Source organism: Pezoporus wallicus, unplaced genomic scaffold (assembly GCF_028554395.1).
Source record: "Pezoporus wallicus isolate ANWC-B61680 ecotype Strahan unplaced genomic scaffold, APGP_CSIRO_Pwel_v1 contig_5958, whole genome shotgun sequence".
In the NCBI taxonomy this organism is placed as follows: Eukaryota; Metazoa; Chordata; class Aves; order Psittaciformes; family Psittacidae; genus Pezoporus; species Pezoporus wallicus.
Window position 1 is genome coordinate 2,283,924 of NW_026638491.1, and position 27,459 is coordinate 2,311,382.

General features: G+C 42.0%; 1 protein-coding gene across 4 annotated transcripts in view; it reads right to left on the reverse strand.

Moving 5' to 3' along the window:
• The window catches only part of KIAA1549L (KIAA1549 like), a 124,706-nt gene that overhangs the window by 52,463 nt on the left and 44,784 nt on the right, over positions 1-27,459 (reverse strand). The window contains exons 2-9 of one of the 4 annotated variants that reach the window (XM_057410954.1): positions 14,662-15,009; positions 11,227-11,835; positions 9,716-9,828; positions 8,036-8,255; positions 6,898-7,031; positions 5,484-5,646; positions 1,945-2,004; positions 190-341 (exon numbers count right to left, since the gene is read on the reverse strand). In XM_057410954.1, coding sequence (XP_057266937.1) covers positions 190-341; positions 1,945-2,004; positions 5,484-5,646; positions 6,898-7,031; positions 8,036-8,255; positions 9,716-9,828; positions 11,227-11,835; positions 14,662-15,009 — 1,799 coding nt within the window. The remainder of the gene's footprint in view (positions 1-189; positions 342-1,944; positions 2,005-5,483; positions 5,647-6,897; positions 7,032-8,035; positions 8,256-9,715; positions 9,829-11,226; positions 11,836-14,661; positions 15,010-27,459) is intronic. The other 3 variants (XM_057410955.1, XM_057410957.1, XM_057410956.1) reach the window with 3 other exon arrangements.

Sequence of the window (27,459 nt, forward strand, 5' to 3'; positions counted from 1 at the left end):
GAAGAAACCCAATAGTAATGCCAAGAATTTTGCACTCTCTGCTTTGATGTTCATGAGAAAAGACAAGAAACCTCAATCCAGTTAAATTTGATTTTTCCCCTACAAATTGATGCAGGACATATGCAAACAAAGACCTTCAGCTTTTTTTTTCTGCACATATCTAGGAACTACCAATGTCGTATTGCCAACCTGCACGGTGTAACTGCCCACAGTAGTGGCACGTCTGAAACGTCTTCCTTGCTGATGGGACATCATAAACAGAGGAGCCAAACGCTGCTCCATCAGTCGTGCAAAGCTCTGATTGTTCAGTCCCAGCAGTGCCATATCAACCCCTTGAATAACTGCAGGAACAGAGGAAAATCACGTCAGCACATCTTTCATGGACCAAAGAAGTAACATGTGGTCTGCAGGACAGTTTGAGACAGGGATATACTAGCCAGAAGAAAAATAGCTGGACACTGTTACAGCCCCTCAGTAATTCCTGATGGGGATATAATGTGCTTCTGTTTCAACCCCCGCACTGTTCTTCTCAAATAATGTCAACAATTTCAGAGAATAAAATCCTCCAAAAACTGTTTTCAGCCTTCAGTTTACCAAAATGGCTCCAGGAAGCACCTAATCTATGATCTTCAATGTAAAAAGTAGTTAAAACCTGTTTGAGAGCTGCCTGGTTTTATGCTTATTGCTAGATTCTCCTGCTAACTAAACACAGTTTTTTATCCAGCACTTTTGAAGACTGAAGTTGGGATTTTGTGCAACTCAGTTAGAAACAAAATGTGTATTTGAGAGCACTGAAAGCCAAATAAACATCTCCTGAGTAGAAACAAATGGAAAATTTACACCAAGTTCAAAAAAGTGACAAGGCATGCTAATTTAATTCATACATATGTATGACTTTTTTAGTATTTCTTAAAAAATCTTTTGGGACCACCATGATTTTTTTTAAAGCAGTGTTTCCATTATAATATCAATAATAGTCCATTGCAGTAAGCACCCAAGAAATGGAGTATTGGGTTCATGGAGTCCAAATGGGGAGGAGCCGTACCGTTAAAAATACCGTACCAAATAAAATAGCTGTACCAAATAAAGCCGTCACCTCTGAAGGGAGCTTCAGAGAATCATCATCTCTGAATAAACTTTTTTTTTAATCTCAAAATTATGAATAGATATAACTGGTACCAAATCACACCGGCTTTTGGAACCACAGTGTAGAATTTAATCTGGTTTGTGTCACGATCCTTTTTCTTGCTCTCCTGAGCACTAAACAATTCCAGGTACAGACACACCAATTAGAAAGGCTTTGGTATCTATTCACTCACAGATGCCTAGAGGAAAGGGTCTCTTTCTTGCCCACTTCTCACTTCTAAAGTCAAAACAGTTGTAAGAATATGATACTAGTGAAATGACTGTGATAAAACAAGTATTGTGAATCCTAATAGCATTCTCTGCACCTTTACCATTAACAAAAAATTACGCGCTTAATGCTTCAGTGAAAGATGCAAAAATTCCTGGACCCAGACAGTCAGCAAATTGTAACACATTTCCTCAGTTTAACAGATCACCTTTCTCCCTGGGTTATGTCTACAAGCCTCTTGATTTCAGATTTAAATCAAGGGCCCAGGAAAAACAAAAATCCTCAAACAAACAAACAAAAAACCTATCTGTGCTTGAAAACTCTGAGAAAATAATGCTGCTCTCAGAAGTGCTTAAACTAAAGTGGCATAAATTCTGAGATGGGTGTTGGACACAGAAGTCTCTGTTCAAGATGTTGTAATGCCTCAGGGTAAGTGCAAATGCCTTTGCCCGGTTGAATGCAGCATGTAGGTTCAGTGGGCAGCCACTTATTTCTGTGTAAAATTACGGCACCAATGTGTTCATATAAATGAGCACTAAAAATTATTGTTATCTGAAGTGTGTGGAGGAGAGAAGGAGATTAAAAATTACCTGTTATCACCCAGTAGTCTCTAGTTGACTCTGAGACATCGAGGTTTGGATACTCCAAAGCTTTAAAAGTAAAAGTTGAAATTATGTTACAATAGTCCAACATCCTACACATTATATGTCCCAAAAGTGGTTAACCAGACAGTGATAAATAAAACTGAACTATGGCCCAGAAGGAGATATAGAGGCATAATATTCAGGATTACAATTTCTCTTGTCTGAAAAGGACACAAAATGTAAGCAAACAGTGGAGTACAAAGTAGAACATCTTATGCTGCCAAATCATTGGCTTGTACGTTGTCTGGGGCAAAGTCCAAGATTGCCCATTACCAAAAATAATAGGTAATATGCAAGTGTTTAAGTTATACACAGTTCTGCTGCTTTCTTTCTATGAGTAATCCCCTGGGGAGAACAAGATGAGAATTTATGATGATTCTGTGATTCAATCCTCACTTAACCCAGACCACAATTTTAACCTAAAATAGTATTAAAATAAACCAGGGTCACATTCCACCAATCACAGGTTGTAGTTCCACAGGAATGTTGTGAGACTAAAGAAACTGTGAACACCCCTTGGAGTGTGATACTCTTACCCTCACTCTGCACCACGGAAGGTACTAATACCATACGTGTTTGTGTCTGCCAGAAACTGATGCTTGCTGTTTTGATGCCTTTTGTTAGTTTTTCAATTTCCCAAGTGTGCTAGGATGAAAAGTTCAACATGCTTCTAATTCATTATACAGCTCAGCATTTTTTCAATAGATTTATGCAATGCAGAAAGCACGAACACTTGGAACTTAATACAGAAAATATCCCTGCTTTCAGGTTGAAACACTGCTATTGAGTTACCTTGATTTTTAAATTCCAAAGTGGCTTGCAATTATAACCATTCTCAAGGGTCTAATTATGCACAGTGAGCGCTTTTGAGGAGGGATTTCACAGCATGCCCTAAGCTGTGCATTTCCATGACAGACTGCGAAGGCTCTGGAGGAGCTGACGTAGTCTGCTGGTAAATAACACGCTTTGAGTCAGACACAGTATTTGTTTGATAAACTGAAACAACTACACTGCCACATGAATGAGCATCAAACACTTTTAAAAGTAAAACATTTTCACAACACATGCTATCAGTCTGAAACCGTAAACACTATGTGGCATTAAGTCCATGAGTTTGCAGTATTTGCTGCACTGGCAATAAAACCAACCATTAGTTGTTAAAGGAGCTGATCACTTTATCAGGTCACTTCACCATGTGCAGGGATGTCGTGGTTTAAGCCCAGCCAGTAACACAGAGCCACACAGCTGCTCGCTCACTCCCCTCCTCTCTGGCTCCCAGAGGGATGGGGAGGAGAATCAAAAGAATGTAACTCCCACAGGTTGAGACAAGAACAGCCCAGTAACTAAGGTATAACACAAACCACTGCTGTTGCCACCAATAATAATAATGATAAGGGGAATAACAAGGGAAGAGAATACAACCGCTCACCACACGCCAACCGATACCCACCCTGACCAGGGCAGTGATCTAGCCCTTCTGGGTAACTGCCCCCAGTTTACATAGTGAGCATGACGTGCTGTGGTATGGAATACCTCTTTAGTTAGTTTGGGTCAGGGGCTCTGTCTTTGCTTCCTCCTGGCTTCTTGTGCCCCTCCTCACTGGCAGAGCATGAGACTGAAAAAGTCCTTGAATGAAGTAAACATTACTTAGCAACAACTAAAAACATTGGCGTGTTATCAGCACTGTTCTCAGACTAAAGCTAAAACACAGCACCGCACCAGCTACTAAGAAGGAGAAAAATGACTGCTGCTGCAGGACAGGCAATCAACAGAGAACTGCAACACCACATGGGACCCTTACAGCGTAACAAATGGCTTTCACAGCTCCTGACTACCAAGCCATTTGCCTGCATTGCCTTTGTGAGAAGCACCATAACCCTTTTCCTATGCAACAGGCCTCTTTTGGAAGGCAAACACTTGAATTGAGAGCAGTCATCATCAAGAAATCAACAGCCTCTCCTTGCTCTTGGAAAGACTTGATGAAAACACTTAGCCTGGAAAGTCTGATTCCAAAGTGCACCAATGCAGTGCAAGAATTCATCACTGGGCAGTTTCACCAACTGTTTGCATAGATCTGATTTAGATGAGCAATGCTTCAAGAATGATATACACTCATTCTTTTCCAAGGATTTACGCAATCACCAGAGCTAGCTGTGATTCCACCACAGAGTGAGCACCTACCCCACAGACAGCTCATTGTGCAAGTAACCGATGAAGAATTGCACAAGATAGATAACACTGCTTTGGGGCTGTTTGCAAATAAAATGGACTGACACAAAGGGTAACTTGTATTTTCCCCAGAGCTCACTTTCCAGCAGCCTGGTTCTGCTTTTTCTTAGAATCAGAAAATAAGCAAACACCTTAATAATTTCACCTAAAGCTATGAATCTGCTCAGTTCAGTGTTCTGACCATAAAGACATGCCTGGCTCTACCCTTATGTTTCCAATTATTGCAATACTTGCGAAATGAAAAATTACAAACTATTCCATTACCAGTTTAACCTTATCAGTGAGTCTGATAGCTACCAGAAGCTTAACCAGATCTTTATTGGTATTTGAACACAGTATTTCAAATTTCATAAGCATCCTGTGCAGATTTACACACAGTGAGATCAGCTGAAATCCATACTTCCTTAGTCATAGTCCATTACCATGCACTGACACACCCTGCATGTCCCTGTCTCCTCTCATATCCAGTGAATGTTGATGTCCTCCAGTGAAGAGATAACGTCTCTGCAGTGAGCTTCATTTCACACGCTAAATTATACAGAAATCCTTATAATCAACTATGTTGTCTCTTTATTTACCTGAGAGCGTTAGCATGCAGAGCCAGAGAGCATCTATGCCATACAGGCTGTATAGACACACGATTTTCTCCAGCTCTGATTCTCCATAACATTTGAAATGCAAGGAAATTACTGATCCTGAAGTGCTTAGACCACATTTTAAACTGAACTGAGGACAAAGTTCAGCAAATACACCAACAGCTTTTTAAACTGAGAAGCCTAAGATGGAGCTCACCCACTAACCAAACACATCCCGAGTGTGGTACACAGTCCTACCACTGGAGCAAGCTCAGGGGCTGAGGTGAGTATTCCACCAAAGCAAAGGGCTATGCTGAAGATGAACTTCATACACTGTGCTAAGTCTCTGAGAAATGGAGAACTGAGAACATTCTGTGGTTTGTTTTCTACAATGTTTTATTTTGTTTGGAACCTGGCACATACAATTTTTTTAAATTAATGGCAGCATATATATATGTGTTCCTTAATTATCTGCCCGTGTTTCCAGCAACCAAAGTAAGCACTGAACCCAAACCCTATCACCACCTAATCCTCCCCCCATCTTCTTTTTTTTTCTTTTTAATAACTTAAAAGCAGTCATCTAAATCACCTACAACCTGTGAGCTTGACAGCAAAGCTTATAGTGCGTGCAAAGCAAAAACCTAATCTTAAGGAGCTATGTGCTGGGAAGTGCATACTTACACTCTGCAATGGTGAGAGGTGGGTAAGTTAGGTAGAAACCCACCAGCTCAGCCGACAGCTGATTAAGAAGGTCGCTAGAAATAGTGCCATTTAGAGTTGTGCTTTGATTGCTCACTACGTAAAACAGAGTGACAGCTTGGGAGACATTGGAGGTGTTCAAAATCTGAAACAGAGGTAAAGAAATAATGTGTAGCCATGTTTCAGCTTACTTAAAACAAACAAACAAACAAACAAAACAAACCCTCACAAAATAAAGAAAACAACAAACCAATCCAGTGCAAAAAACTGGGGAAATGTTAACTTGAACAATGGATTAGGTACAGCTCACTCAACATGACTCTGTAAAACTTAACTTATATGATACTTTAATTCCTATTTCAGCCCATGCAGAGCTACAGGAGGACAGCAGAAGGCAGAAACGGCAGTCAGGACTTGCTTCCAAGACCACCACCCTATCACTTCCTAAGCTGGCAATACTCACAAAACCCACACCACTGCCTTCTTCTAGGGCTGTTTCCAAAACTGCCTGGGTGCTTTGTGAGATCTGCCACTTCTGCCATGAGTAGATCAGAGACCATGAAGTGCCACTCAACATCATGGCTCCAGCTACTGAAAAGCTCAATAACCACTTTACCTACTACAGAGCATTACCTCTTACCGTGCTCTTTTCTGCCTCTGAGCTACTCCAGTTTGAACACAAGCTTACAAGAAACTGTACCAAAGTAACTAAGCAGAGTTCTGATGACCGATGTTCTTCCTCTGGTAAGCTCTGTGCAAACTATTCTGGGGAGCACAAGTACATACACAGAGTTTTATTATAATTCAAATATGTATCATAACATCCAGAGGATATTTTCTGTGCCATACTTCAGGATTAAAGAGCATAAGAATGTCGGACTGCTATACATATAAAGGTATGCAAAACTCAGGCCCTTCATAGTGAATTTGGGTCTGCAAGTATGGAACTGGAACGCACACCAAAAATAAAAGAAGAAAGAAATATATTCCATTAGTTCAGATCTTGCAAAAGGCTACAAAAAAGCTACACGTCACTATCTTTATACCTGAACAGCCTCACTGAAAGCAACTAACATGTCAGAATAACATAACCAGTAAAAATACAAATTTTGAAGAATATGTTAATATATATTTATTTTTATTTGAATTTCACTTACATTATTTAACTGCAAACAGTAAAATTCAAATTCATGAAAATAAAAGTAACAGGCTTCTATAAATCATACATTTATATACTTTTCTACAATACATAAAACAATCTTAGTTCACATGAAAACATAAACTTATTTCCATAGCGGCTGTCAAAGGCATTATGATGAAACACAAGCGTACACATAGCAAAGTACAACCCCAGAGAGTCTGACACCAGGCACTGGCAAAGCACACAAAGCTGTACCTGAACTGTTAAGTTGTTGCTGGTGTTTAAGACCTTTCTTTCAGCGTCCTGAAACGCCCTCTGTAACCGTTGCTCCATGGTCTGAACAAATTTGCATGACTGTATATTGTCTGTTTGACCCACAAACTGCAGCTCTAGAAAAGGAACATTTTAGCATGAGGCCAAAATATTTTCAGTTGTGTAACTCCTGCAATGCCTGACAGCAAAATGATCACTTTAGAAATTAAGCAGATGAAAATAATGCCACACAAGATCAGTTTATGACATTCACGCACTGTACTAAACTACCTGGAACAAAACATAAGAATTGAAATATTAGAGCTGATCCTGTCCACAGACAAATGGAGATTGTTTCTGCAGTGATATATAATATGGTATAACCAGTTCACGGTACATATACTTACTCAGAGCTAGGCAGTAAGTGGAATCATTCAGAAACACAAGTTATACTCTTAAACCTTGCAGGTCATTTACTCTTGCAAGACAGAATCAATCATAATATTGATTCTCATGCTGTTTGTGCTAAGGAAATGTACTTATCTGGGTAACTGCAATAAGTATGTGCATGTAAGCATATAAGCAGACACATAAGAAATCTTTTTACAACTGAATGTGTTGTTTTACAGCACACTGCCCTCTCATAGCTTACATCGTTCTGCTGCATGGCAACTGCTCTCTCTACAGCATGGAGGGGTTAAACAGCAATTGTGGTTCAGACCGCTGGGACCTTGGCCAAATCCAACAAGTTCAGCCAGAACAATATGTATATATATCATAGAGACATGCTTCTCATCTGATCATCCTCAAAAGAAACACACAGGTTAATTGACAGGTTGTGCAGTTAAGTCCATTTAATCAAAAGCCAACTCTTCGTCAAGATACTGGTATGACAGCCCTAACGCCCTGCCATTTCACAGCAGGTGACAACAGAATGTCAAAAGACGTGACAGCAGCGCCACAAAGGACAGACATGAGCACACAGGCCATCCTGTTTGTGCTGGGAACATCAACATGTGAACCCAAAGAGAGCTTGTCCTGCTGCTGTGTTGCTGCAGGGGCTGAGGCAGGACGGTAAAGGAAAGGAGGAGAATTGTCCCTGTGCACTGAACAATTAACACACACACAGCCTTTGTCTCACCTGTCTTCAGCTGGAAGTGGTAGGCTGGAAAGGGCTTCCAGGGCAAGGCCAGGGCCACCACAGACTGCAGATGTGGCACATGCTGCTTCATGTCTGCTGTGGCATTGCTAACACCGTATGCAAGAAGCCTTTCAATGACAGCTGCTGGCATAAAAACCAGTCTCCCCTGGGTAACGTAGTAACCAACTGTTAGGTTATTTGCTTGCTCCAGGATTTCAACCTAAAACACACAGGGAAAGATGTTTTTTCTATTTTGTCTGCAGTTCAACCACTATTTGATGGGACTTCTCGTCCTTTATACAGTTCCCTTGCAGGTTTTTTTATGCTGTAATCCCCAATAAACCCCATAGGATCAATTAGTGTCATATCAGACACGGCATTAGCAGACCTGCTCAGAGAGCTTTAGACCCAGCCCATACAGCATGTGCTCTGAACTGAAGTGGTGCAGAATAGCTGGTTAGAATAGCTGACATATCTAAGCTGGAGCTTTGTTCATGTGTAGACATGGGGACGTTGTACTTATGAATGTAAAAACACAGAGAACTTCCGGCTCCTACTTCACACCTGAAGTTCACTGACGCTGCATGTGTCTGTCACTGCAGATTTGGAGACAGATTTTTGAAAGACACATTTCCAATATTTGATTCTTCAACCTCAACTGTTTCTTCTATACTGTTCTCCTATATTGTCCCAGATGGTTACACTATCACCTACATAAGTAGAAATGACCACCCACAGGAATGAATATGCTTTAAAATAGGAATTTTACCTCAAAATTCTGCATTTTCCCTAAAGTTTAAGTCATGGAGCTGGTCCACCACACTAATTTTCAGCTGGTTTCCTCTGTTAGGAAAAGACAGCTTCTCTCAGGTTTATAAGAAGGTGAGGGACTAAACCTGACAGGTTTTGCTGCTGCTGAGACTAAGGAATACACAGTTCCCAAGCCAACATCACCCAAACTTGCAGCAATAGAGCATGGGGATAACAGTCAATCTGATGCCCTCTATTTTGAGCAAAATCACTTTTTTTCTTTCCCATCGGCTCAGTGAGTATAACAGTCTTGGTCTCAGCACAAAGCCCTGCCTAAGTGCACAAGAATCTGTGTTGCAGAGCAGAGTGCTCCAGCAATGCACTTAAGCCTGCTCCTTCACACAGCAATTCAGAGGCTCATGCAGTTTAGCTGCAAAGTGACGGACATATCTTCCTCAGTTATTTTCCATAAAACGTGCTAGCTCCCAGCTCAGGATTTTCATCCCTGAGGAACTGCATTTATCAAGTACTGTGTTGTCAAACTAGGGAGTGGACTGACAGCAGTGACACCCTATTTAGCAGCCCTGCTCTAGCAACTGATCCAGGCCAAACAGAGCAGCACTAGTCGCGAGCTGCAAGGGGGAGGAGGAAACTGCTGTCAGTAGTCATTTCCCACAGCATATCAAAAAGAAATATGTGTTTCTCCATTCTACTTCATCAGATAAAGTGAAAAAAGCTTTGGAGCAGTCCTTACATTTTGACAGCCCAGAGTGGGTGCCACCTGTGCCTTCTTGGCATGGGAAAACCTCAGTGCTCCCCTCTAAGAAGCTTCTTGAATACAGAGACACCGCTGGAGCTGCAGCCAGGTAGGATTCTCTTGGAGGGAGAGCTGTTTCAGTGAGATCAAGCAGGCAAGCCAAGCATGTTTACCTGAGCGCTGACATTTTGGTTGAAAGCTTGTCTCAGCGCTTGGTTGAGTCCTCTTCTCACACTCTCTTTGAAGGAATTGCTGATCAGCATCTTCCTTGTGTTCAGAAACAGAACTGTGGAACAACAAAAGCCACATGTTGGCTTGAGACATTACCAGGCTATTGCCTGCTTTTTAGATTGTTTTATGTTGGGCCCTAGATGGATAGAGATCACCAAAGCAGCTAGGATTTGCAGCAGCTCCAAAGGCAACAAGAACTGCAGGGTCTTGGCAGTGTCCCTGACTTCCCTGTTCATCCCATGGCAACAGCCCACTGTTTCCAGAGTGAGGTCTAACAAATGCAGTATCTTCAGAAACAACAGTAAATGTTTGCCATGCTGCCTTTCAGAGTGAAGTATGATGGCACTCAACTGCCCACGGACAGACTGCTGCAGCATTCCCAGGGGACTGAGCTGGTGCTGCACAGGCAGATCTGCATAAAGAATTCATGCTTCATACCTTCACGGCTGCAGTTAAATAAGCAAAGAGATTTGTTACTCCACTGCTACAAGTATTTTCGATTTAGGAAGTGTCTGTACACTTTATTTATTAACATTATCATCAGGTTTTTCTTTCTCTTTTATAATTTGCAGAGAGAGTTTTATAGCTATACTTAAGTACCTTCAGTCATACACTGTATACAAGCTACTTCTATCTTTAGAAATAGTTGATGCTATCATCATGCTACTGATGTAGACATTTAGCAGCTAAAAAACACGTTAGGTCCGAAAGCTGCTTATTCCATTGTCCCCAGTATCATTCAGGTCTATACAAGCTCATAAACCTTTATGTAGCTCTTCTTCTTTGCCAAAATCTCCAAGACATGCATCTTCTGGTGCTGTGCTGTGTTACCATAAGGAGTCCACCAGAAGACTGGGCAAGGGACCTCTCCAGACCCCTTTAGTTTAGAGTTCTTATAGCTAAGGAAAAGCTGTCAGTGAAAAAAACAGCTAGAGCCAGAAACGGTACTGTTTACAGAGAGAGCTTGAATTCCTCCTATTTTGAAGCATACAACTCAACGTTAAACATTACTTTTAAGTTAATCTTTATTGATAGAATTAGGCGTTCATCTAAAACCAGAATTACATGCTTATATGTGAACAGGGCCAAAGACTGAAGCAGGTTATTGCACTATTTTCTTCAGTGAGACAGACTCCTTACTGCAGAGACCAAACCATCATGTCCTATGGGCTTGTCCCTCCACACTGCTAGATCTCTGCAGTGACCCACTGAAATTCAGAGCACCTGATCTAACTACTTCATTTGATGTTCATTGTAAAATCCAAGATAAAGCCAATGCCATTCCTATCTAGCAGCCCTGCTCTTTTGATCTGGCTTGTCAGTGCAGCAGCCCCATCCCCAGATTAACTAGTAATACCCCCACACTCTTTGACACTTCAGTGCCTTTCCCACTTGTCACTAGTTGCCCTAATAGACAAGTGAGCAACCCCAGGAAATTCAGTGACCCCCGTACCTGTTTTCACCATAACGTTCCAGGAGAGCCGGCACTCGAAGGGGGGAGCTGCTGTCATGTTAGCAAACGCGAGGGCTGTGCTTTCAGGAGAAGCAGAGGTGTTTCCCACAGGAGTAGGGGGAAGCCTAGTTGTTTTCGCTGATGCTGTAATAGATGTCAAAGCTGCTGTAATTGTCAGTGGATATGGGGTTGGCATTTTGGTGATTTCTGAGCTCGGGAACTTCTGGGTGTCAGTTACTGTTTCTATCTGCCTTGGTACATGTGCTGTGGGTGCAAGTGTGGGAGCTATGACCGTGCTGCTTTTAGGGGTTATGATCATAGCTGTCAGGTCCACAGGTGAGGCAGTTGTGTTCCTTGTTGCCAAAGGAAAATCTGTATGTGTTCCTACTGAGCTTAGATGCGATGTCAATTTTGTGGCAGTGTTATTTTTTGTAAGTGTCAACATCAGTGTGCTTAAAGCCATCACAGATGGCAAGGGTGTGTTTTCAGTGCCTAGAGAAAAGAAGGAAGAAGTTGGCACTGGTGAAGCTGGAGATGATTTTCTTGTTAGTGGTTTTGCTTCTGAAGTTCCTACTGTAGGTATTGCACCAGAAGATACTCCAGATAACACTGTAATGACAGAATGGGTAGAGTTGGTTGTTGACAAAAAAGAAGTTAGTTGTGTCGGTGATGCATGGACAGAAGTTATGATGACTGACGGCAGAGCACTGGTGGTAGGGGTTTGCAATGGGAAGCCCTCGGTAGCTTTATTAGATATATTACTGGGAACTAAACTATTTCTTGCAGCACTTGTGTCCCATTCCTGCACGCTAAATCTAGCTGGAATTTTATCAGCCATAACCAAATAACCAGAGGACTCTAATTGGTTGTCTGCCAACTCTGGCAAACTTCCAGAGCTGATATCTTCTTCTGTAATAAAACTATGCAAGAGAACTGAGCTAGAACGCTTAGTTGCAGGTGACGGGGACTCAGTTGGCAGTGTGCTGTGGATGGCACTGCTTTCATTGCTGGCTGAAAGAGTCAAGTTGTCGATGAGCTGAAAAGCCAACATTGGTGGTGTGTCTAAGTGTTTTGTCAGTAAAGCAGTTTTTCCAGCATCAGTTGTTTGCGACTCTAGAAAGTTAGGGAAAGTCCCTGTATCATTAACAGATGGCATGTGTAAACTGAGAGGTGCTTCATAGTGCATACCGATACGAACATCTTCAACAGTGAAGAAATTAGCAGTGTTTCCAGTTGTGCTTCCATGCCTTTTTTGAAGGCGGTCAGGCACTGTCAAAGTGGTAGCAAGGGTTGAATACTGAACAGGAAAGGATTTCACCGCAAATGCATCTACATAAAACTCTGAAAAACTATTTGACTTAGTCCCAGCAAAGGGTGAATCTGAAGTATCTTGTTGAGAGTTTGCATATATATAGTTTGCTGAAGGTGTGGAGAAGAGGGATTGCTTATTTGTATTAATTTTCTTTTGCAGACTTGAAACTGCTGAGTATGGTGCATGGTACTCAGTTTCCAGTGGAGAAGCACTTGAAGGAACTTGTCTTATTGCTGTTTTGACTGAAGTTTTTACCAAAGGAATACGAATGTCAGCTGAAGATAGCAATGCTGTATTGGTCCACATAGAAGCTGAAGCTGCAGCTTCAGGAGAGCTGACAAGATCTGAATTGCTTTCAGAATCTGTGTTCAAAGTCCCAGAAAAGCCTGAACTGTGGCTGTCCATAACTGTTGTCATGGTAACCAGTGATGGCATCATATCCCATGCTGGAGGCACAACAGCAGCGAGTGGCTTTCTATCAACTGAACGTGAAGTCTGATCAGAGGTAAAATGATTTAAAGCTATTGGATGTGAATATTCTGCACGTGGGGTCATAACAGTGGGTACTGTCATATTTCTGTCTTCATTTGCAGTTAGAGACAGACTTTCTGCATCTCCAGGTGAAAGATGTGCAGTCACAAAGATATTAGCAGCAGATGTATTTGTGATAGCAGGTTCAGAATTTGAAAGGCTTGTAGTGTAATTAATTAACAGCACTGCAGATAGACTAGGACTAGTCAGGGCTGTTTCCAAAACAGTGCCTAGTATCTTTGATCCTTTAGGGAGTTTACTGGTTTGGATATCTGGAGAAACTTTGGAAATCTGAGATTCATAAGGCAGAACACTATAGCCAGTAAAGTTCATGGACATCTTTGCTGTCACCTGTCTTCTGAAAGGCCTTTGAGATGTTCTTACCACAGGAAAGCCATCAAAAGTTGGGAGACCATTTGCAGAAGCAGTTGGCAGGCGCAGGCCATTTGCTTCATAAGTTGCATCAGTCATGTCTTCTGCAAAAGTCTGATTCAGAGCCACCACTGAGTGCTGTGAGGGAAAAGTCAGAGGGATTTGCAAAGTATCCTCATCAACTGCTGACAAGCTAGGACTGTTTGTGCGTGCTGTCCAAGTAAAGATGCCATTTGTCTTGGTTAGCAAGGGAGACCTTGTCCTGGTTGAAGATGAATGTGTTGCATTTCTAAAAAGAAAGTCTATTTCACTTCTAAATGACCGCACTGGCAGCACTGCATGGCCAGCATGATTTGCATCTGGAATAAGTGATTTCAGCAGTGAAAGGGAAGATGTGCTCTCTGTTGAGCTGGAGACACCAGCCAGGCTCTCAGAAGCTGATGACACGGAAGGTGTACTGGTAAAACCTGTCCTGCCATTAGTCAGTGCTGTGGAAGACTGAGGATGACTCGTTAGATGTGGAACACCCACAGAATGGTAGAGTGATGTAGTAACCTCCACTTTATTCTGAAAAACTGATGATGACAGAGGACTGATATCACTAGTTCTGTCAGCCAACACTGCCTTAAATGGCTGGCTGTTTGATTTTACTCCAGTAGAAGATATATTATATATACTCTCATCTGGAAACCGTGACAGGCTTCTGGAAGTGAGTGATGGGGAAGACTGATATGTTTTTGACACTGGAATATCAGAGTATACAGACAAAAAAGAGGTCCTTTCCGAAGGAGACCTTTTTCCCACTATTTTTGTGAAATACACTGTTGTTGCTCCAAAGAGGTTGAAAGGCATGGCACCCATAAACAACTCTGGACTCTTTCTGTGATTCACCACACTGGAATGTACTACAGTGACTGTGCTTAGAGGACTAGTTCTGCTTTCACTAACCTGTGATCTGGCTGAATCTGTGTTGAAGAAAACTTCAGGATCTGCAGACAAAGGCACTTGGATGGGAAGGACAGCTGGCTTAGAAAAGTTAATGGTATGAGGTGACTGAATGACCAGTGAGGAGAATGATGGTGATGAAACAGCAGCAAACATGTCTGATCCTGCTGTGCTTTCTTTTGAAATGGAGGGTGGTTCTAATGGTGTTAGCTGAAATGGCACAGTGGTACTCAAATGTGTCTCTGATGGTGTAGTGGACAAAGTGGCAAACATACCAAGTTGAGGCAAACCTGATACATCAGCTGCTTCATCTGCATCTTGAGGTGATGACCTCAGGGGTGACTCAGCCGAAACTTCAGCGGGTTCCTGGGATGCACTGTTTCCACTGCCTTGATAAAGGGTGGGCAACAGATAAGTTTGATCCACAGTCCTGGTACGTGTGCCAGTCAGTGTTGTTTTTATCATCTGGAGCAAGTTTGCATTCTCCAAAGTCTGTCCCATAGAAATATCAGCTACCGAGGAAGCCTTAGCTTCTGTGGAAGGCCGTGTTGGTGATAGTATAGCTCTCCAATTAGGAAAAGATCCTGTAGAAGGAGCAACGATAATATGCTGTTGCCTGGTACCTGTAAAATAATAAGTAAAATAAGTATATTCTTTCCCAAAAAGAAGAGGAGTTGTTGCTTTGTAGCAACAGATCACAACACAAAATGCATTATATGTAGTAAAACCAGTGAACTTCTCTTGTCAACAAAGGGCATAAAGATTCAAAGAAAGTTAAAAAAAAAAAGAAGCACAAAACCCCATGAAAGGTACTATTTGACAGATTATAAACCCCTCAGCTCACATCGCCAGACAGAAGAATAAGGAAAGCTTCCTAGACCATATTATTTCAAAATACTACTTATAAGTGGGATGGTTTAACATACTAAAAGTCACCTTCTTAAGCTTTGGACTATTTTTGAGGTTATCATCAGTGACCCAGTACCAAAATATTATGTGAGAAGATGGCTTTAGAAGCAGTGTAGAAACAGTATAGATTTTAACAACCACTGACTTGGCATGCAGTCTGCCATGGGAATAGAGTCAGCATTGGCTGTGTTCCTGTAGGACACATCTGGAGGTGCTCATCTTGCCAGTTCTAATAATGCATGCAATTATAGACACAAAAGGAAGAAAATAAACCAGGGATGAACATGAGGAAAGGGGGGCAAGATCCAAAACAAATTAGGAAATTAAAGTCCTTTTTGGATATGTGCAGATGTATAACGCATCATTTCAAACACCGGGTCACGTTCAACACCATAATGTTCCTAGGCTTTGCTTTCTTAAAGTGATTACAGTTATTCTAAAATTGTAGCATGGGAAATCTCACATTCTTACTAATTTAAAGACTAAGATTCACTCAAGAGTAAAATTTAAGGGACTCTTTTTCCCTCCCCCTGGCCAAGATAATCCATCAAAACTCAGTCCTGGCACTTGCTACCACGCCAAGCTGTGTCCCCTTGCATTGTTAAACACAGGGACAGCACAGAGCTAGTCCCTGCCCTCCAACTGCAGTGCATCTGCATCAGGCACAGAGGATGCCAACCTCCTCCATGCCATTATGAATAATTCCAGTGTAATGACAATGAAGAGTAAGCAGGGGCAGACCTTTGAGATACATGGTTATAAAATGGGCTGAACAACAGTTCCAGTTAACAATGAACCCGAGGGTCAGAGCCAACAGCACCAGAGGCGACCAGACCTCACAAACAGGAGCCGGCAGCAGAACACCACATAGCACAAGAGAGGAAAGTGTGTCGCGCTGCACCTATTTAGAGACAAGTTTCTTTCTGGTGATGCCCCTGTGCCACACCACCCATCATCCATATGTGCAGGCCAAAGCAGATGATTAGACCAACTCCTTCAGGCTTCTGTGTGCCTTCAACAGGATCATGCTGGAATTATGTTCAGCATAGCATTTTCCCTCCACCAAAAAAAAAACAAGAAACAAACAAAAATAAACCCCACCAAAAATCCCCCCAAAAAACACAGATCTTTCCTTTCTTTAAGAGCTTTATTAAGCCACGATGAAGAACGGCCAGTATGATCTTTCCTCCACTGAAATGCAAGAAATAATGTAGAATCCAGAAGCAATTCGGTTTAGAGGAGCAGCTCTAGTATGGGTAAAAGAACAGAGCTCTGCCCTCCTAGCAACCAAAAAGTCCCCATACCTTTCACCTAACACAGGCTAACTTGCACACTAGCATTTTGGGGATAAGCAAAGGTAGGCAGACACAGGGCTACTTACAACAATGAGATATAAGCAGACTAAAGGGAATCCCAATCAGCCTTTATGAAGCTGCACCAGAAGGTCAGACTGGACAGGAGGCTGCGGAGTCCAGGGAACCTGACCCGCCAGGAAAGGTTTGCAGCACAAAATGCTTTTGGACCAGCAGCACCGTGGCTGCTGATGTGTCGCTGGGGTACCGGAGACTAAATGACTGTTTTATGATATTCTATGTGTTCTGCCATATGTTGGGAGGCACACTGTGATTCAGACTACGTTTTGGTTGCCTTTCCTTCCCTGCTACAGTCAGGCAGCTCTTCAACAGAAGGTAGGAAAGATGGAGACATGTATTCTGCTTAACTAGAACGAATGCAAACATATGCTTGATATTAAGAACTAGACGATGTACCTTGCAAAATCAGGCCTTAAGCAGCCTGAAGTTTAAGTTTCTGTGAAGTCATCATTACCCAATCTGTTACACCTCAAACTGCCTTGTTTCACTTCTTAACTGAAAGGCTGTACTGAAAAGTGAATGCAAAGCCTTCACATGGGATTTCTTCTAGCACCTAGCGAATGCAAGTCCTCAAGGGGAATTAATCAAGTCAATGTTTTCTTGCTTTCTAAACCAGCAAAATCTGTCAACAGCAATCACACACAGTCTGCACCATTCCTCATCTATTTCTTCACACTTTGGTTTAATGAGAATGATTACAAGCAAAGAGACAATATAAACGTGAAAACATTGGATTGATGTTACCACATTTTGACAAAAATTAAAGGAAAGCTCAAAAAATGCAAAGAAGATAAAACACTGAAAAAAATGTCCTCAAGCCACTGCTTAATTCTAGTCCTTCTGCTCTACTTCCTTCCATTCTATACCAACTAGAAATTTTGTGGTTTTGTCCATTAATGAAGTAAAGCTCTTGAGTTACTGAAGGTTAAAATATATACAGATATATATACACAAGATGTTCTGCAACCAATATACAGTGCTGGCATTCCACTGCAGCAAATTGTCTTTGATTCCACATTTATGAAAAGATACTATCAGTATCTATTTCAAACTTCTGTCATAAATTCAATATCCTGGATGAAGCATGCATGCACAACTGGATGCAGCATGCAAAAGGCAAAATTATCTTCCCATGGAGTTTAAACTGAAGTACATACACTTTGGCTGAGAACTGGTAGGGTGATATCAACAGGTCCTTTTCAAACACTGCAAACCAAGACTGTATATGGAAAAAGAGTGGTCATTGGAAGATATTTTCACTTCTGCATCTATCAACAGGTGAACACACCTGATGAAAGAAGAAGACAATTCAAATCAAGAAGGTCGCAATGAGAAGTCTACCTCACATGCATTGTGTGCTGGGCCATTGCTCATACATGCATTGTATGTGCACCTTCCCTTCTTTCACAGTAGCTGATTCTCATGCCTCAGGATCACCTGTTATTCTTTCATACTTCAGGCTATCTACTAACTGCCATCTCCAACAATCCTAAAACCCATTTAGCAGTAACCTCATGCTAAATACATGCATTTTTGGCAGTGACCAACCCACAGCTACTGCAGCAGGCATAGATGGTGGAGAGCTGGAGAGCCGTAGAATGGTTTGAACACTGCCAGGGATGGGGCAGCCACAGCTTCCTGGGCAACCTATGCCAGCGCCTCACCACACTCCCCCTCATAGGGAAGAACTTTTTCCTGATGTCTAATCTAAATCTCCCTTCTCCCAGTTTAAAGCCATTCCCCCTTGTCCTGTCACTGCTTGGTTTTACAAAAATTTCCTTGGGATTGCACTTTTCCAAAAGAGCAATGGTAAATAAATCTGCAAAATAAATCCTGGTCTATGACCCCCTTAATATCACCTTCCTTGCACCAATTCTGGGAAAAGTTTACAGCAACTCAATAGACTGATTCTTATATTTGCTTCAGTTGTAACTTTTCCCAAATTAAATATTGGCCTTCTAAACCAAAATTCTGACCTGGAGTGTTAAAACACAGATACCCTTAATCTCCTTACCACCACCTGAGGTTGTTCACATCCTAGCCCCTATTTACCTGTAGTAGTCAATAGCTACAACAACCAGTCATTATAAACAAGCACCACCTCCTGTCAAAAAAAAAAAAAAAAATGCCCTCTTCTCAGTGATTTTAGAAAACAGTATCTGAAAACTGCTATTAATTTATTTTTGACAACCGCAAATAATACTTTGTCCCCATACTACTAGTATTCTGTTTAAACAAAACAGTATTCAGTGTGAAAAACTGAATGAGACGATACCATACTGCACAAAGATTTGTTCTCAGTAAAAGTATGGACTTTATAAGAAATAAGAGAACAAAGTTTGGACACAATACTCAGTCATAGCAATTGTACAGGCATATTTTTGCTCGTGTGAAAAATCAAAGCAGAAAATCTCTTCTGTAGGAGTGTTGGTGCACCTTCTGCTCTTTCACAGACAGAATTCCCCTTTGGTACCAAGGGAAATGCACCAGCAGCAAAGCTTTCCATCAAGGGCAAGCTTTTAGGTATGAAATGAAAATATCAGGCTGCAATGAAAACTTACGTCTCTCCTGCTTCCAACATGTCCTGCCTTCATTGCTTGCTCAGCCCCAGTGTGAGCTGGCAGAGATCTGGGGAAGCAGAGCGGAGCTAAGCCTGCAAATGCTTCCCGGCTGTCAGCAGTATTGCTTCAGGAGCCCACAGACTGGTGTGACTTCTACCAAGTGCCAGCCTTGCCTGCAGGTGAAACATGTCTCCTCCACCACGAGGCAGCTCTGCCAGGATGCTTTAATCGCACCCAGCAAGCAGGGACAGAGGTGAGGAGAAGAGTAAGAGGCAAGATATGAGCTAGGGTGAAACAAGATGGTCCTGGGCTTGAGGAAACCATTCTGCCACCCACAATTCCAGCTGCATCATCTGCACATTGTATTCCCAGAGCAGATGTTCAGGCCAATCATTAGGAAAGAGGAGCATGGCAGAGGAGGATTTCATGACCGTGCTGTGCTGCAGGATGATTGCACATCATCATAGAGAAAGCAGAACATGCTACAGGAGCCCTTGTCCTTGCTCCTGTACCATTTCTGCTTGAGTTTATCACATTATTCACAGAATTTAAGTGACTGACACATACAAAGTTATTTTTTATTTTAATTTTTGTTTTTATTCAGCAACACTTTCAGGATCAATGCTTTGTGAGCCCGAAAGTCTGCTTTAGAACACTGGTTCTGTTTACCTGTAAACACACATTTATACAAGCTTTTGTAAAGGAATTGTGTTTATTCAGGGAAGTTTTTATAGACACTGCTAGCACCAGCATAAATGATTTCATGAACAACGTAGCAAAAAAATTCAAGGTCATCTGGGAACATGCAATAGAACATTTGTCAGGTCTCATGCTTTTGTCTTGAGTATTACAATATTTGAGCTTTTTTATAGGAAAGAAAAAGAAAAAACAGAACAAAAATTCCCTTAAGTGAAATGGACATGAAAATTCCGATTTCTTGTGGCCATGGGATAAAAGAAAGCTAAAACACTTTTAAATCCCATGACTTTAAAGCAAATCACATTTTTGAAGAACTGACTTCTTAATTATTTTTTTTTCCAGAGCCAGAACAGACTGTACCGGTGGTAACAAATCCTGAATGAACATGCAAAGAGTGTTGGGTCACAACTCTAATCTGCTTTGGGAGTTAGGCAACAAAGTGCAAGACATGTGGGCTCAGTTTTTCCATCAGCAGTTACAAGTCAACAATAGGACAGCTTTCTTACTATGCACAACAAAAATGTATTTTCTTCATTACAAGCTACTCCTTAAATAAAGCTTTCAGAGTTTAAATTCCCCATGCAAAATCAAATACAAGAGAAGACTGAAGAGAACCCCTGCTAAATGAATATATGTATTTTTTAAAGAACACTAGTGCTTTCAAAAGGTTGAGCGGTGCACCAGATTACCTAATAAAATATATTGTGACATGCTGGTTGTGTAATTGTGAATGTTCCCCTGAGCCAAAAAAGCTTTCTGCTCACCAAACCAAGCACATCTTCAAGAGAAACATTTCTGCACATAACATTTGAGGCTGTAACCCAAGAGTGGAGAAAACCCCCTGGATTACACTCTGCCAGCACTAGGACAGGGACTCAACGTAATGCAGCAGTGGCAGCTTCTGCCACCCTGGCTGGAATTCCAGGTTGGGGGCATGAGCATCTTCAGCCCCTGCTCCTGTTAGCCAAGTGCTTATTCAGTGTTACTCCAAGTACTGTTCACTGACAGACAGGCAAACCTAGGAGGAGACAGCACTTGGATTACTGCATGTGGCTGCCCCATCCCTGGCAGTGCTCAAGGCCAGGTTGCACAGGGCTTGGAGCAGCCTGGTCTTGTGGAAGGTGTCCCTGCCTGTGGCAGGTGGTTGGAACTAGATGAGTTTAAAGGTCCCTTGCAACCCAAACCAGTCTGTGGTTTTATGAGTCTATGTTATACACCAAAAGAGTTTCAGAGAATAAAATGAAATCCAAGAAATGCTGATCACTACAGCATTGACTCTACTTGATATGTATATGTACTAAAGGCATCAGCTGTGAAAGGCTATATTATGGGGCTGTAGCAAAGCAGCATGCAACCCTAAAACTTCTTAGTTTCAACTTATTCCATCCATTTTTCCTATTCTCTAAATTGGAAAGACATCAATTTGATAGGTGGACCACTCAACAGATAAAGAACTGGCTGGATGGCTACATGCGAAGAGTTGTGGTCAATGGCTCAATGTCCAGCTGGAGACCAGTAACGAGTGGTGTCCCTCAGGGATCGGTGTTGGGACCGGTCTTGTTCAACATTTTTGTCGCTGACCTGGACAGTGGGATTGAGTGTGCCCTCAGCAAGTTTGCCGATGACACCAAGCTGTGCGGTTCGGTTGATAACGCTGGAGGGAAGGAATGCCATCCAGAGGGACCTGGACACGCTTGTGAGGGGGGCTGATGCCAACCTCATGAAGTTTAACCGTGCCAAGTGCAAGGTCCTACACCTGGGCCGGAGCAATCCCAGGCACAGCTACAGGTTGGGCAGAGAAGAGATTCAGGGCAGCCCTGCAGAGAAGGACTTGGGGGTGCTGGTCGATGAGAAAATGAACACGAGCTGGCTTCAGTGTGCACTCGCAGCCCAGAAAGCCAACTGTATCCTGGGCTGCATCAAAAGAAGCGTGACCAGCAGGTCGAAGGAGGTGATCCTGCCCCTCTACTCTGCTCTCGTGAGACCTCACCTGGAGTATTGTGTGCAGTTCTGGTGTCCTCAACATAAAAAGGACACGGAACTGTTGGAACAAGTCCAGAGGAGGGCCACAAGGATGATCAGGGGACTGGAGCACCTCCCATATGAAGACAGGCGGAGAAAGCTGGGGCTGTTCAGCCTGGAGAAGGGAAGGCTGCGTGGAGACCTCATAGGGGGCCTGTAAGGATGCTGGGGAGGGACTCTTCATTAGGGACTGTAGTGATAGGACAAGGGGTAAGGGGTTCAAACTTAAATAGGGGAAGTTTAGACTGAATATAAGGAGGAAGCTTTTTACTGTGAGGGTGGTGAGGCACCAGAATGGGTTGCCCAAGGAAGTTTTGAATACTCCATCCCTGGCGGTGTTCAAGGCCAGGTTGGACAGAGCCTTGGGTGACATGGTTTAGTGTGAGGTGTCCCTGCCTGTGGCAGGGGGATTGGAGCTAAATGATCTTAAGGTCCTTTCCAACCCTAACTGTTCCATGATTCTATGATTTCAGAGCTTTAAAATTACAGTTATTAGATAGAGCACACATGAAAGGGCCAAGGTGGGGGGAGGACCAGCTCTCTGTGTTTTCCAGTGACTATTTCAGGGCAAGACATGTAGGGCAGACAGGGAGGCTCTGCCCTGGGCACTGCCATGCTTGCCACAGAGGACATGGAGGCAGACCCTCTTTTGGGTCTATCCCAGCAAGATAACCAGAAGTTGATCCTCCCAAAGACATGGTCTCAGAGGTAACACATATACAGGATCAGCCCAAGAACAGAGGTTTCCACAAAGTCTTTTTTGCTACTTTCAAGCTCTTTTCACTGCCTGTGGCCTCTGACTGTAATGAAAGATAAAGAGGTGAAGACCAGGAAAGGAATGTAGGCCATGCACAGAAGCATCCTGCTTTCCCTGTCTTCACAGCACTCAGTACTGTCCCACTGATGACGCTTTTCAAGTATGAAAGTAAAAAGCAGTATGTTATCTATTTTTAGATTAGAAAAATAATCTGGTCACACTGAGGAGTGCCTGCAAAACACACTAAAGTAAATAACATGCCTTTAAAAAAAAACCACAATGAATCAAAACAATAATCAAGTCCAAATTCTATTCTCTCTTTTGAGACTTGCATCAAATCAGCAGTGTTCATCCATCCTGGTTTATCTACAATGCAAACTCTGAATTTAAAAAAGCAGTGTCTATTACTTGGCACAAGGTTATGTTAGGAATGCACAAAAGTTAAATCAGTGAACGTATAGGATCCACTAACAAGAAAAGCTAACGAATAAATATTGAACTGCAGCACATCCTTCTCTGGAGGGGACTCCTCTTTATGTTAATGAATGAGACTAAAAAAATAAGATCTCGCTGAGAAGGAGTCCACATAAAATAGATGGTTTTTTTCTTAGACTAGGAAAACTCATTTCTTGAGCAGGCTTGACAGCACTGAAGGTAAGGGACAGCAGGGCTGCTTTTAGGCTTTGGGGTTTTTCCCTCTCTCTCGCCACTTAGAAAAGGGCAAAAAACGGAAAGTGTTACACATATCATCCTAATTTGTTATTTCTTATATAATGACTTTTCAGAAACTATCAATTTAAAGGCAATTTTTTTTTTTTTTTTTAAAGTCTTTTTTTTTAGTTTGATATTGCCCTTTGATTCCTGCCTTGCACAAATATCTGTCTCAGGAGGAAAGAAATCACTTTCCTATGAAGGAAACTGTCAGGTTTCAGGGAGTTATCAGAGAGCTTCCTGAGGTCAAGTAGGGATAACGGAGCAGTAAGTAAATTCTTCTGAACAACAAACCAACCTGCAACTTTGCTATAACCTACAGTGGATATTCGACATGAAGTGCAATAGAAGTTGCAATTAAAAATCACATCTTAATAAACTATGCATATCAACTGAGTAATTAATTCTTAAGCACCTTGCCTGCTCTACAGTAGATGAGGACTTGGCTCAGGCTAGAAACTATCTTGCAACTGTTTAAAAATTATTTCCATTTTCTATGACTTTCCCTGTGCTTTCCACAGGTCATTAGCCTTTATTTTTAGGATCTTTTCTTTGCTGCATAAAAGTGGCAATACCTCAAGTTTATAGCAGTATGTTGCCTCATTTCACTTTCTCACCTCCAGGAAATTGCTGCAAACAGTTGTCTGATGGGACACCCTTACTTTCAGTAATAAAAAAATCAGCCACCCCCATTGACAGAGCACAAAAGACTAAAAGCACAAAGGGAGAGCTCAGTCCCTGGTAGTACGAAGATTAAATAACTGCCCAGTCAAGTCTAACTTTTCAGTCATGAATTAAAATCCAGAAGAAGTGTTATACAAATGCAAATATGACATCTGAAAAAGAAACAGTAACATTGGCAGACTGTAGGGTTTGACTGCAAAAGCAGTGGACCCTTCTGCATCATTCAGGATGCCCCATTCCTCACACAGAGCTCGGTACTGTGCAGGCTGTACCCCTACACTACTCACGTTCAGATACCAGTTATATATTTTTCAGTGGCTCAGTATTTAATTTACAGGCATCAACATACAAGTACAAGCAGCAAATGTAGCAAACCCAAAGCTCACAAAGACCCAAACATAGGGATAAAGCAGGTAGATGTACTTACAGACTGTAGCCCTCTTCTTGCATTGGCTGCCTAAACATAAAAAATGCTAGTACTAACCAGTGATGTGGCATTCAAAAGTTGACCCTTTTCTGTAAGATAAAGGTATAGGCATTTTCTGTCAAGTACTTGGACAACAACATAGAAATACAGAATAGTTTGGGTTGGAAAGAAATTTATGATCATCTACTTGCAACTCCCTGCCATGCGCCGGGACTCCTCCCACTAGACCATGTTGCCCAAGGCCCCATCCAACCTGTCCTTGAACACTGCCAGGGATGGGGCAGCCACAGCTTCTCTGGACAACCTGTGCCAGTGCCTCACCAGCCTCACAGAGAAGAATTTCTTCCTTATATCTAACCTGAATCTCCCCTGTGTACATCTGAAGCCATTACCCCTTGTCCTATCACCACAGTCCCTGATGAAATGACATTTCCCCTGTGAAATGACAAATGACAGGAGTCCTAAAAATATAAATCCTACAAAAAAAGCAGGATCTGTGCTACAGGCATAGTAATTTTCTGTAACAGTCGAAGTGCATTTTAACTATAAAAGGAGTAAATAGTTAACAATTACCAAAGCGAGCAGCTGGCTTCTCAAAAAAAAAAGATGCACTGCCTGGAACAGAGGGCATTACTAGAAAGAAAAGATGCTGCTATTTCCAGATGGTGCCTTAACAGCATTGCACAAGTTGGTGGACCTTCTAATTCAAATCTCCTGTAGAAAGGCTTGGGGCTCGTGGCAGAAGATGATTAAAGTGTTCCATCTGAAAAGTTTAAGATAAGATATATTTCCTGTTCCATAGAGTGTGGTTTGCTCGGCTGTCTTCTGTGCTTTAGTTCATGGAACTCGCATGCTCCATCACATTGCATCTTATAGAATAGTAAAAATGGCTCTGGTAGGAAAGCAACTGATAATGCTTCTCCCTCGGATCCCCAACTGAAATCTGTCTTTTTAACTTCTAATTCAACTTAGAACTAAACCCTGAAAAGCCTGGCTCTGTGACCCACTTTGGGTACTGCCACAATACTTCTTGTCATTTGATTGCTGTTCTTTTTGCAAAAGTTTCATCAGATTTTGTCCTCTAAAATTCCTGCAAGCTATTTCCCAAAACAGCCCCCTACCTAACCAGACTCTAATTTCTTTCCAGCCACTCAGTTAATCTTTACAGACATGTGTGGTCACTTTTAACAAAGAGAGAAAGATAATGCCCTACTCAGACAGGCTTTTCCTTTGCACATTGAAACATGAAAACATTTTGCATTTATGTAAGTATAACTGACTATCTGGACTTAAAAGCTCTCAGGCTAACCAGGATTTTAAAGGCACTGCTGCTACGCTGTTAAACACATGCATTTAAGAAGGTTTTCCATTAACCTGCTCTATGCTGGTATTGCTGTTGAAAAGAGGTAATTCAAATAAGATAGGGTAACTGGGGAAAAGGTATGTGAAGAGGAAAGGCATGAAGCAAGAAGGTGCTAAGACTGCCAGATCATGCAGTTATTCATCTCTTAGCAATTAAGAGATTTTCCAGTGTCAGCGTTAAGATCCAAGTGCCTGATGCTACCAAAAAGAAATCCTGACATCTGAGGCTTTGCTCCAGGTAAGATCAGAAGCATAAGGTGAATGCTTCCCATAACCTTCCTGACAGGTTAGATAGATCTTGATAGATCAGGGCAGTGCTTAAGCAAATTCCTTAAGTCAGATTTATGCCACTTCCAGGTACTTTTTCAACACACACTTTTCCTCACTGTCGAGATTTACTGGCCTGGATGCCAGGAAAAGGGGGAAAGCATGCACACAAACACTCACAGAAGTGACATGTCACACTCATAAGAAATAATTTTCATTCAGTGACCGCTGCTCTTCTTTCATAGATCAGGTCTCTGTTAAATATGGATGGTCAATAAACTAAAATTGTGAGTAAAGACAGTGTGTCTGCTGAACACATGAAACAAAGAGGCTCGTGACACTTGCACAAGCGGGAAAAAGTCTGTAAATTATCCCTTCAAATATTCATTTAACTCAAATACATGTACCGTGGGATTTTTAAAATTCTTTCCGTGAATGGTACTTCTTTGCCACCTTCTACTCCAGCATCTGCCCTTCTCTGGAAGCCCCAAGAGGAACACCAGCACAAGGTGTGGGACCTATACTGCCCACCAACAGCTCTCTCCCTACATTTGCAGCTCTGTCTGCTTTCCTGCCCTTTTGCAATGCTCCAAGAGTCCCATGTAGTAGCCTGGGTCAGCTGCAGAATAAAGGCAAGCCAGCACAGAGTTAATACAGAATTCCAGCTTCATTGGCCAAAAGTTAGCCAAGGAGAAAGTCTTTTTTGCACAATGCCAAACACGCTACCTTGAAAGCACAAAGAAAAGTATCTGGGGAATATTAGAAATAAAAATAAAACTTGAGACAAGTTCTGGCTCCACAACTATCTACGCCTAGCACCAGTTCAGACACAAGCAGCAGCAACGGATCATCAAGGAGTGCTCAAAATGCTCCTTTACACCTGTGTAAAGGTGCAGGACAAAGTGAACACTACTCTCAAGGCCGTCTGTCAACCTGCTGGACACTCCTCTGGCCCCACAAAGAGAAGAACATGTGAGAGCCCCCCTACCTTGGTGTCTGGTCTCTCAGGTGCTATTTTGAATAGCACCTTTAAACAGAAGGCAAATGCTTTATTTGCAGCAGAGTGCAGAAGTGAGATTGTAAATTCTGTTCACAGCCTAAAGGTTTGTCTTGTTGACTTTCACATTAATTTCTTTTACATGGTTTTACTAAAACTAATTTGAATCTTAACAAAGACTAATAATTCACTTCATTCTTCACTGACTACTGCCTTTTCATTAACAGGTGATACTTAAAATAGTACAAGGGATGTATCCAGAATTCCAACTAAAAACTAAACGATAACAATTTTCTGCACAAAA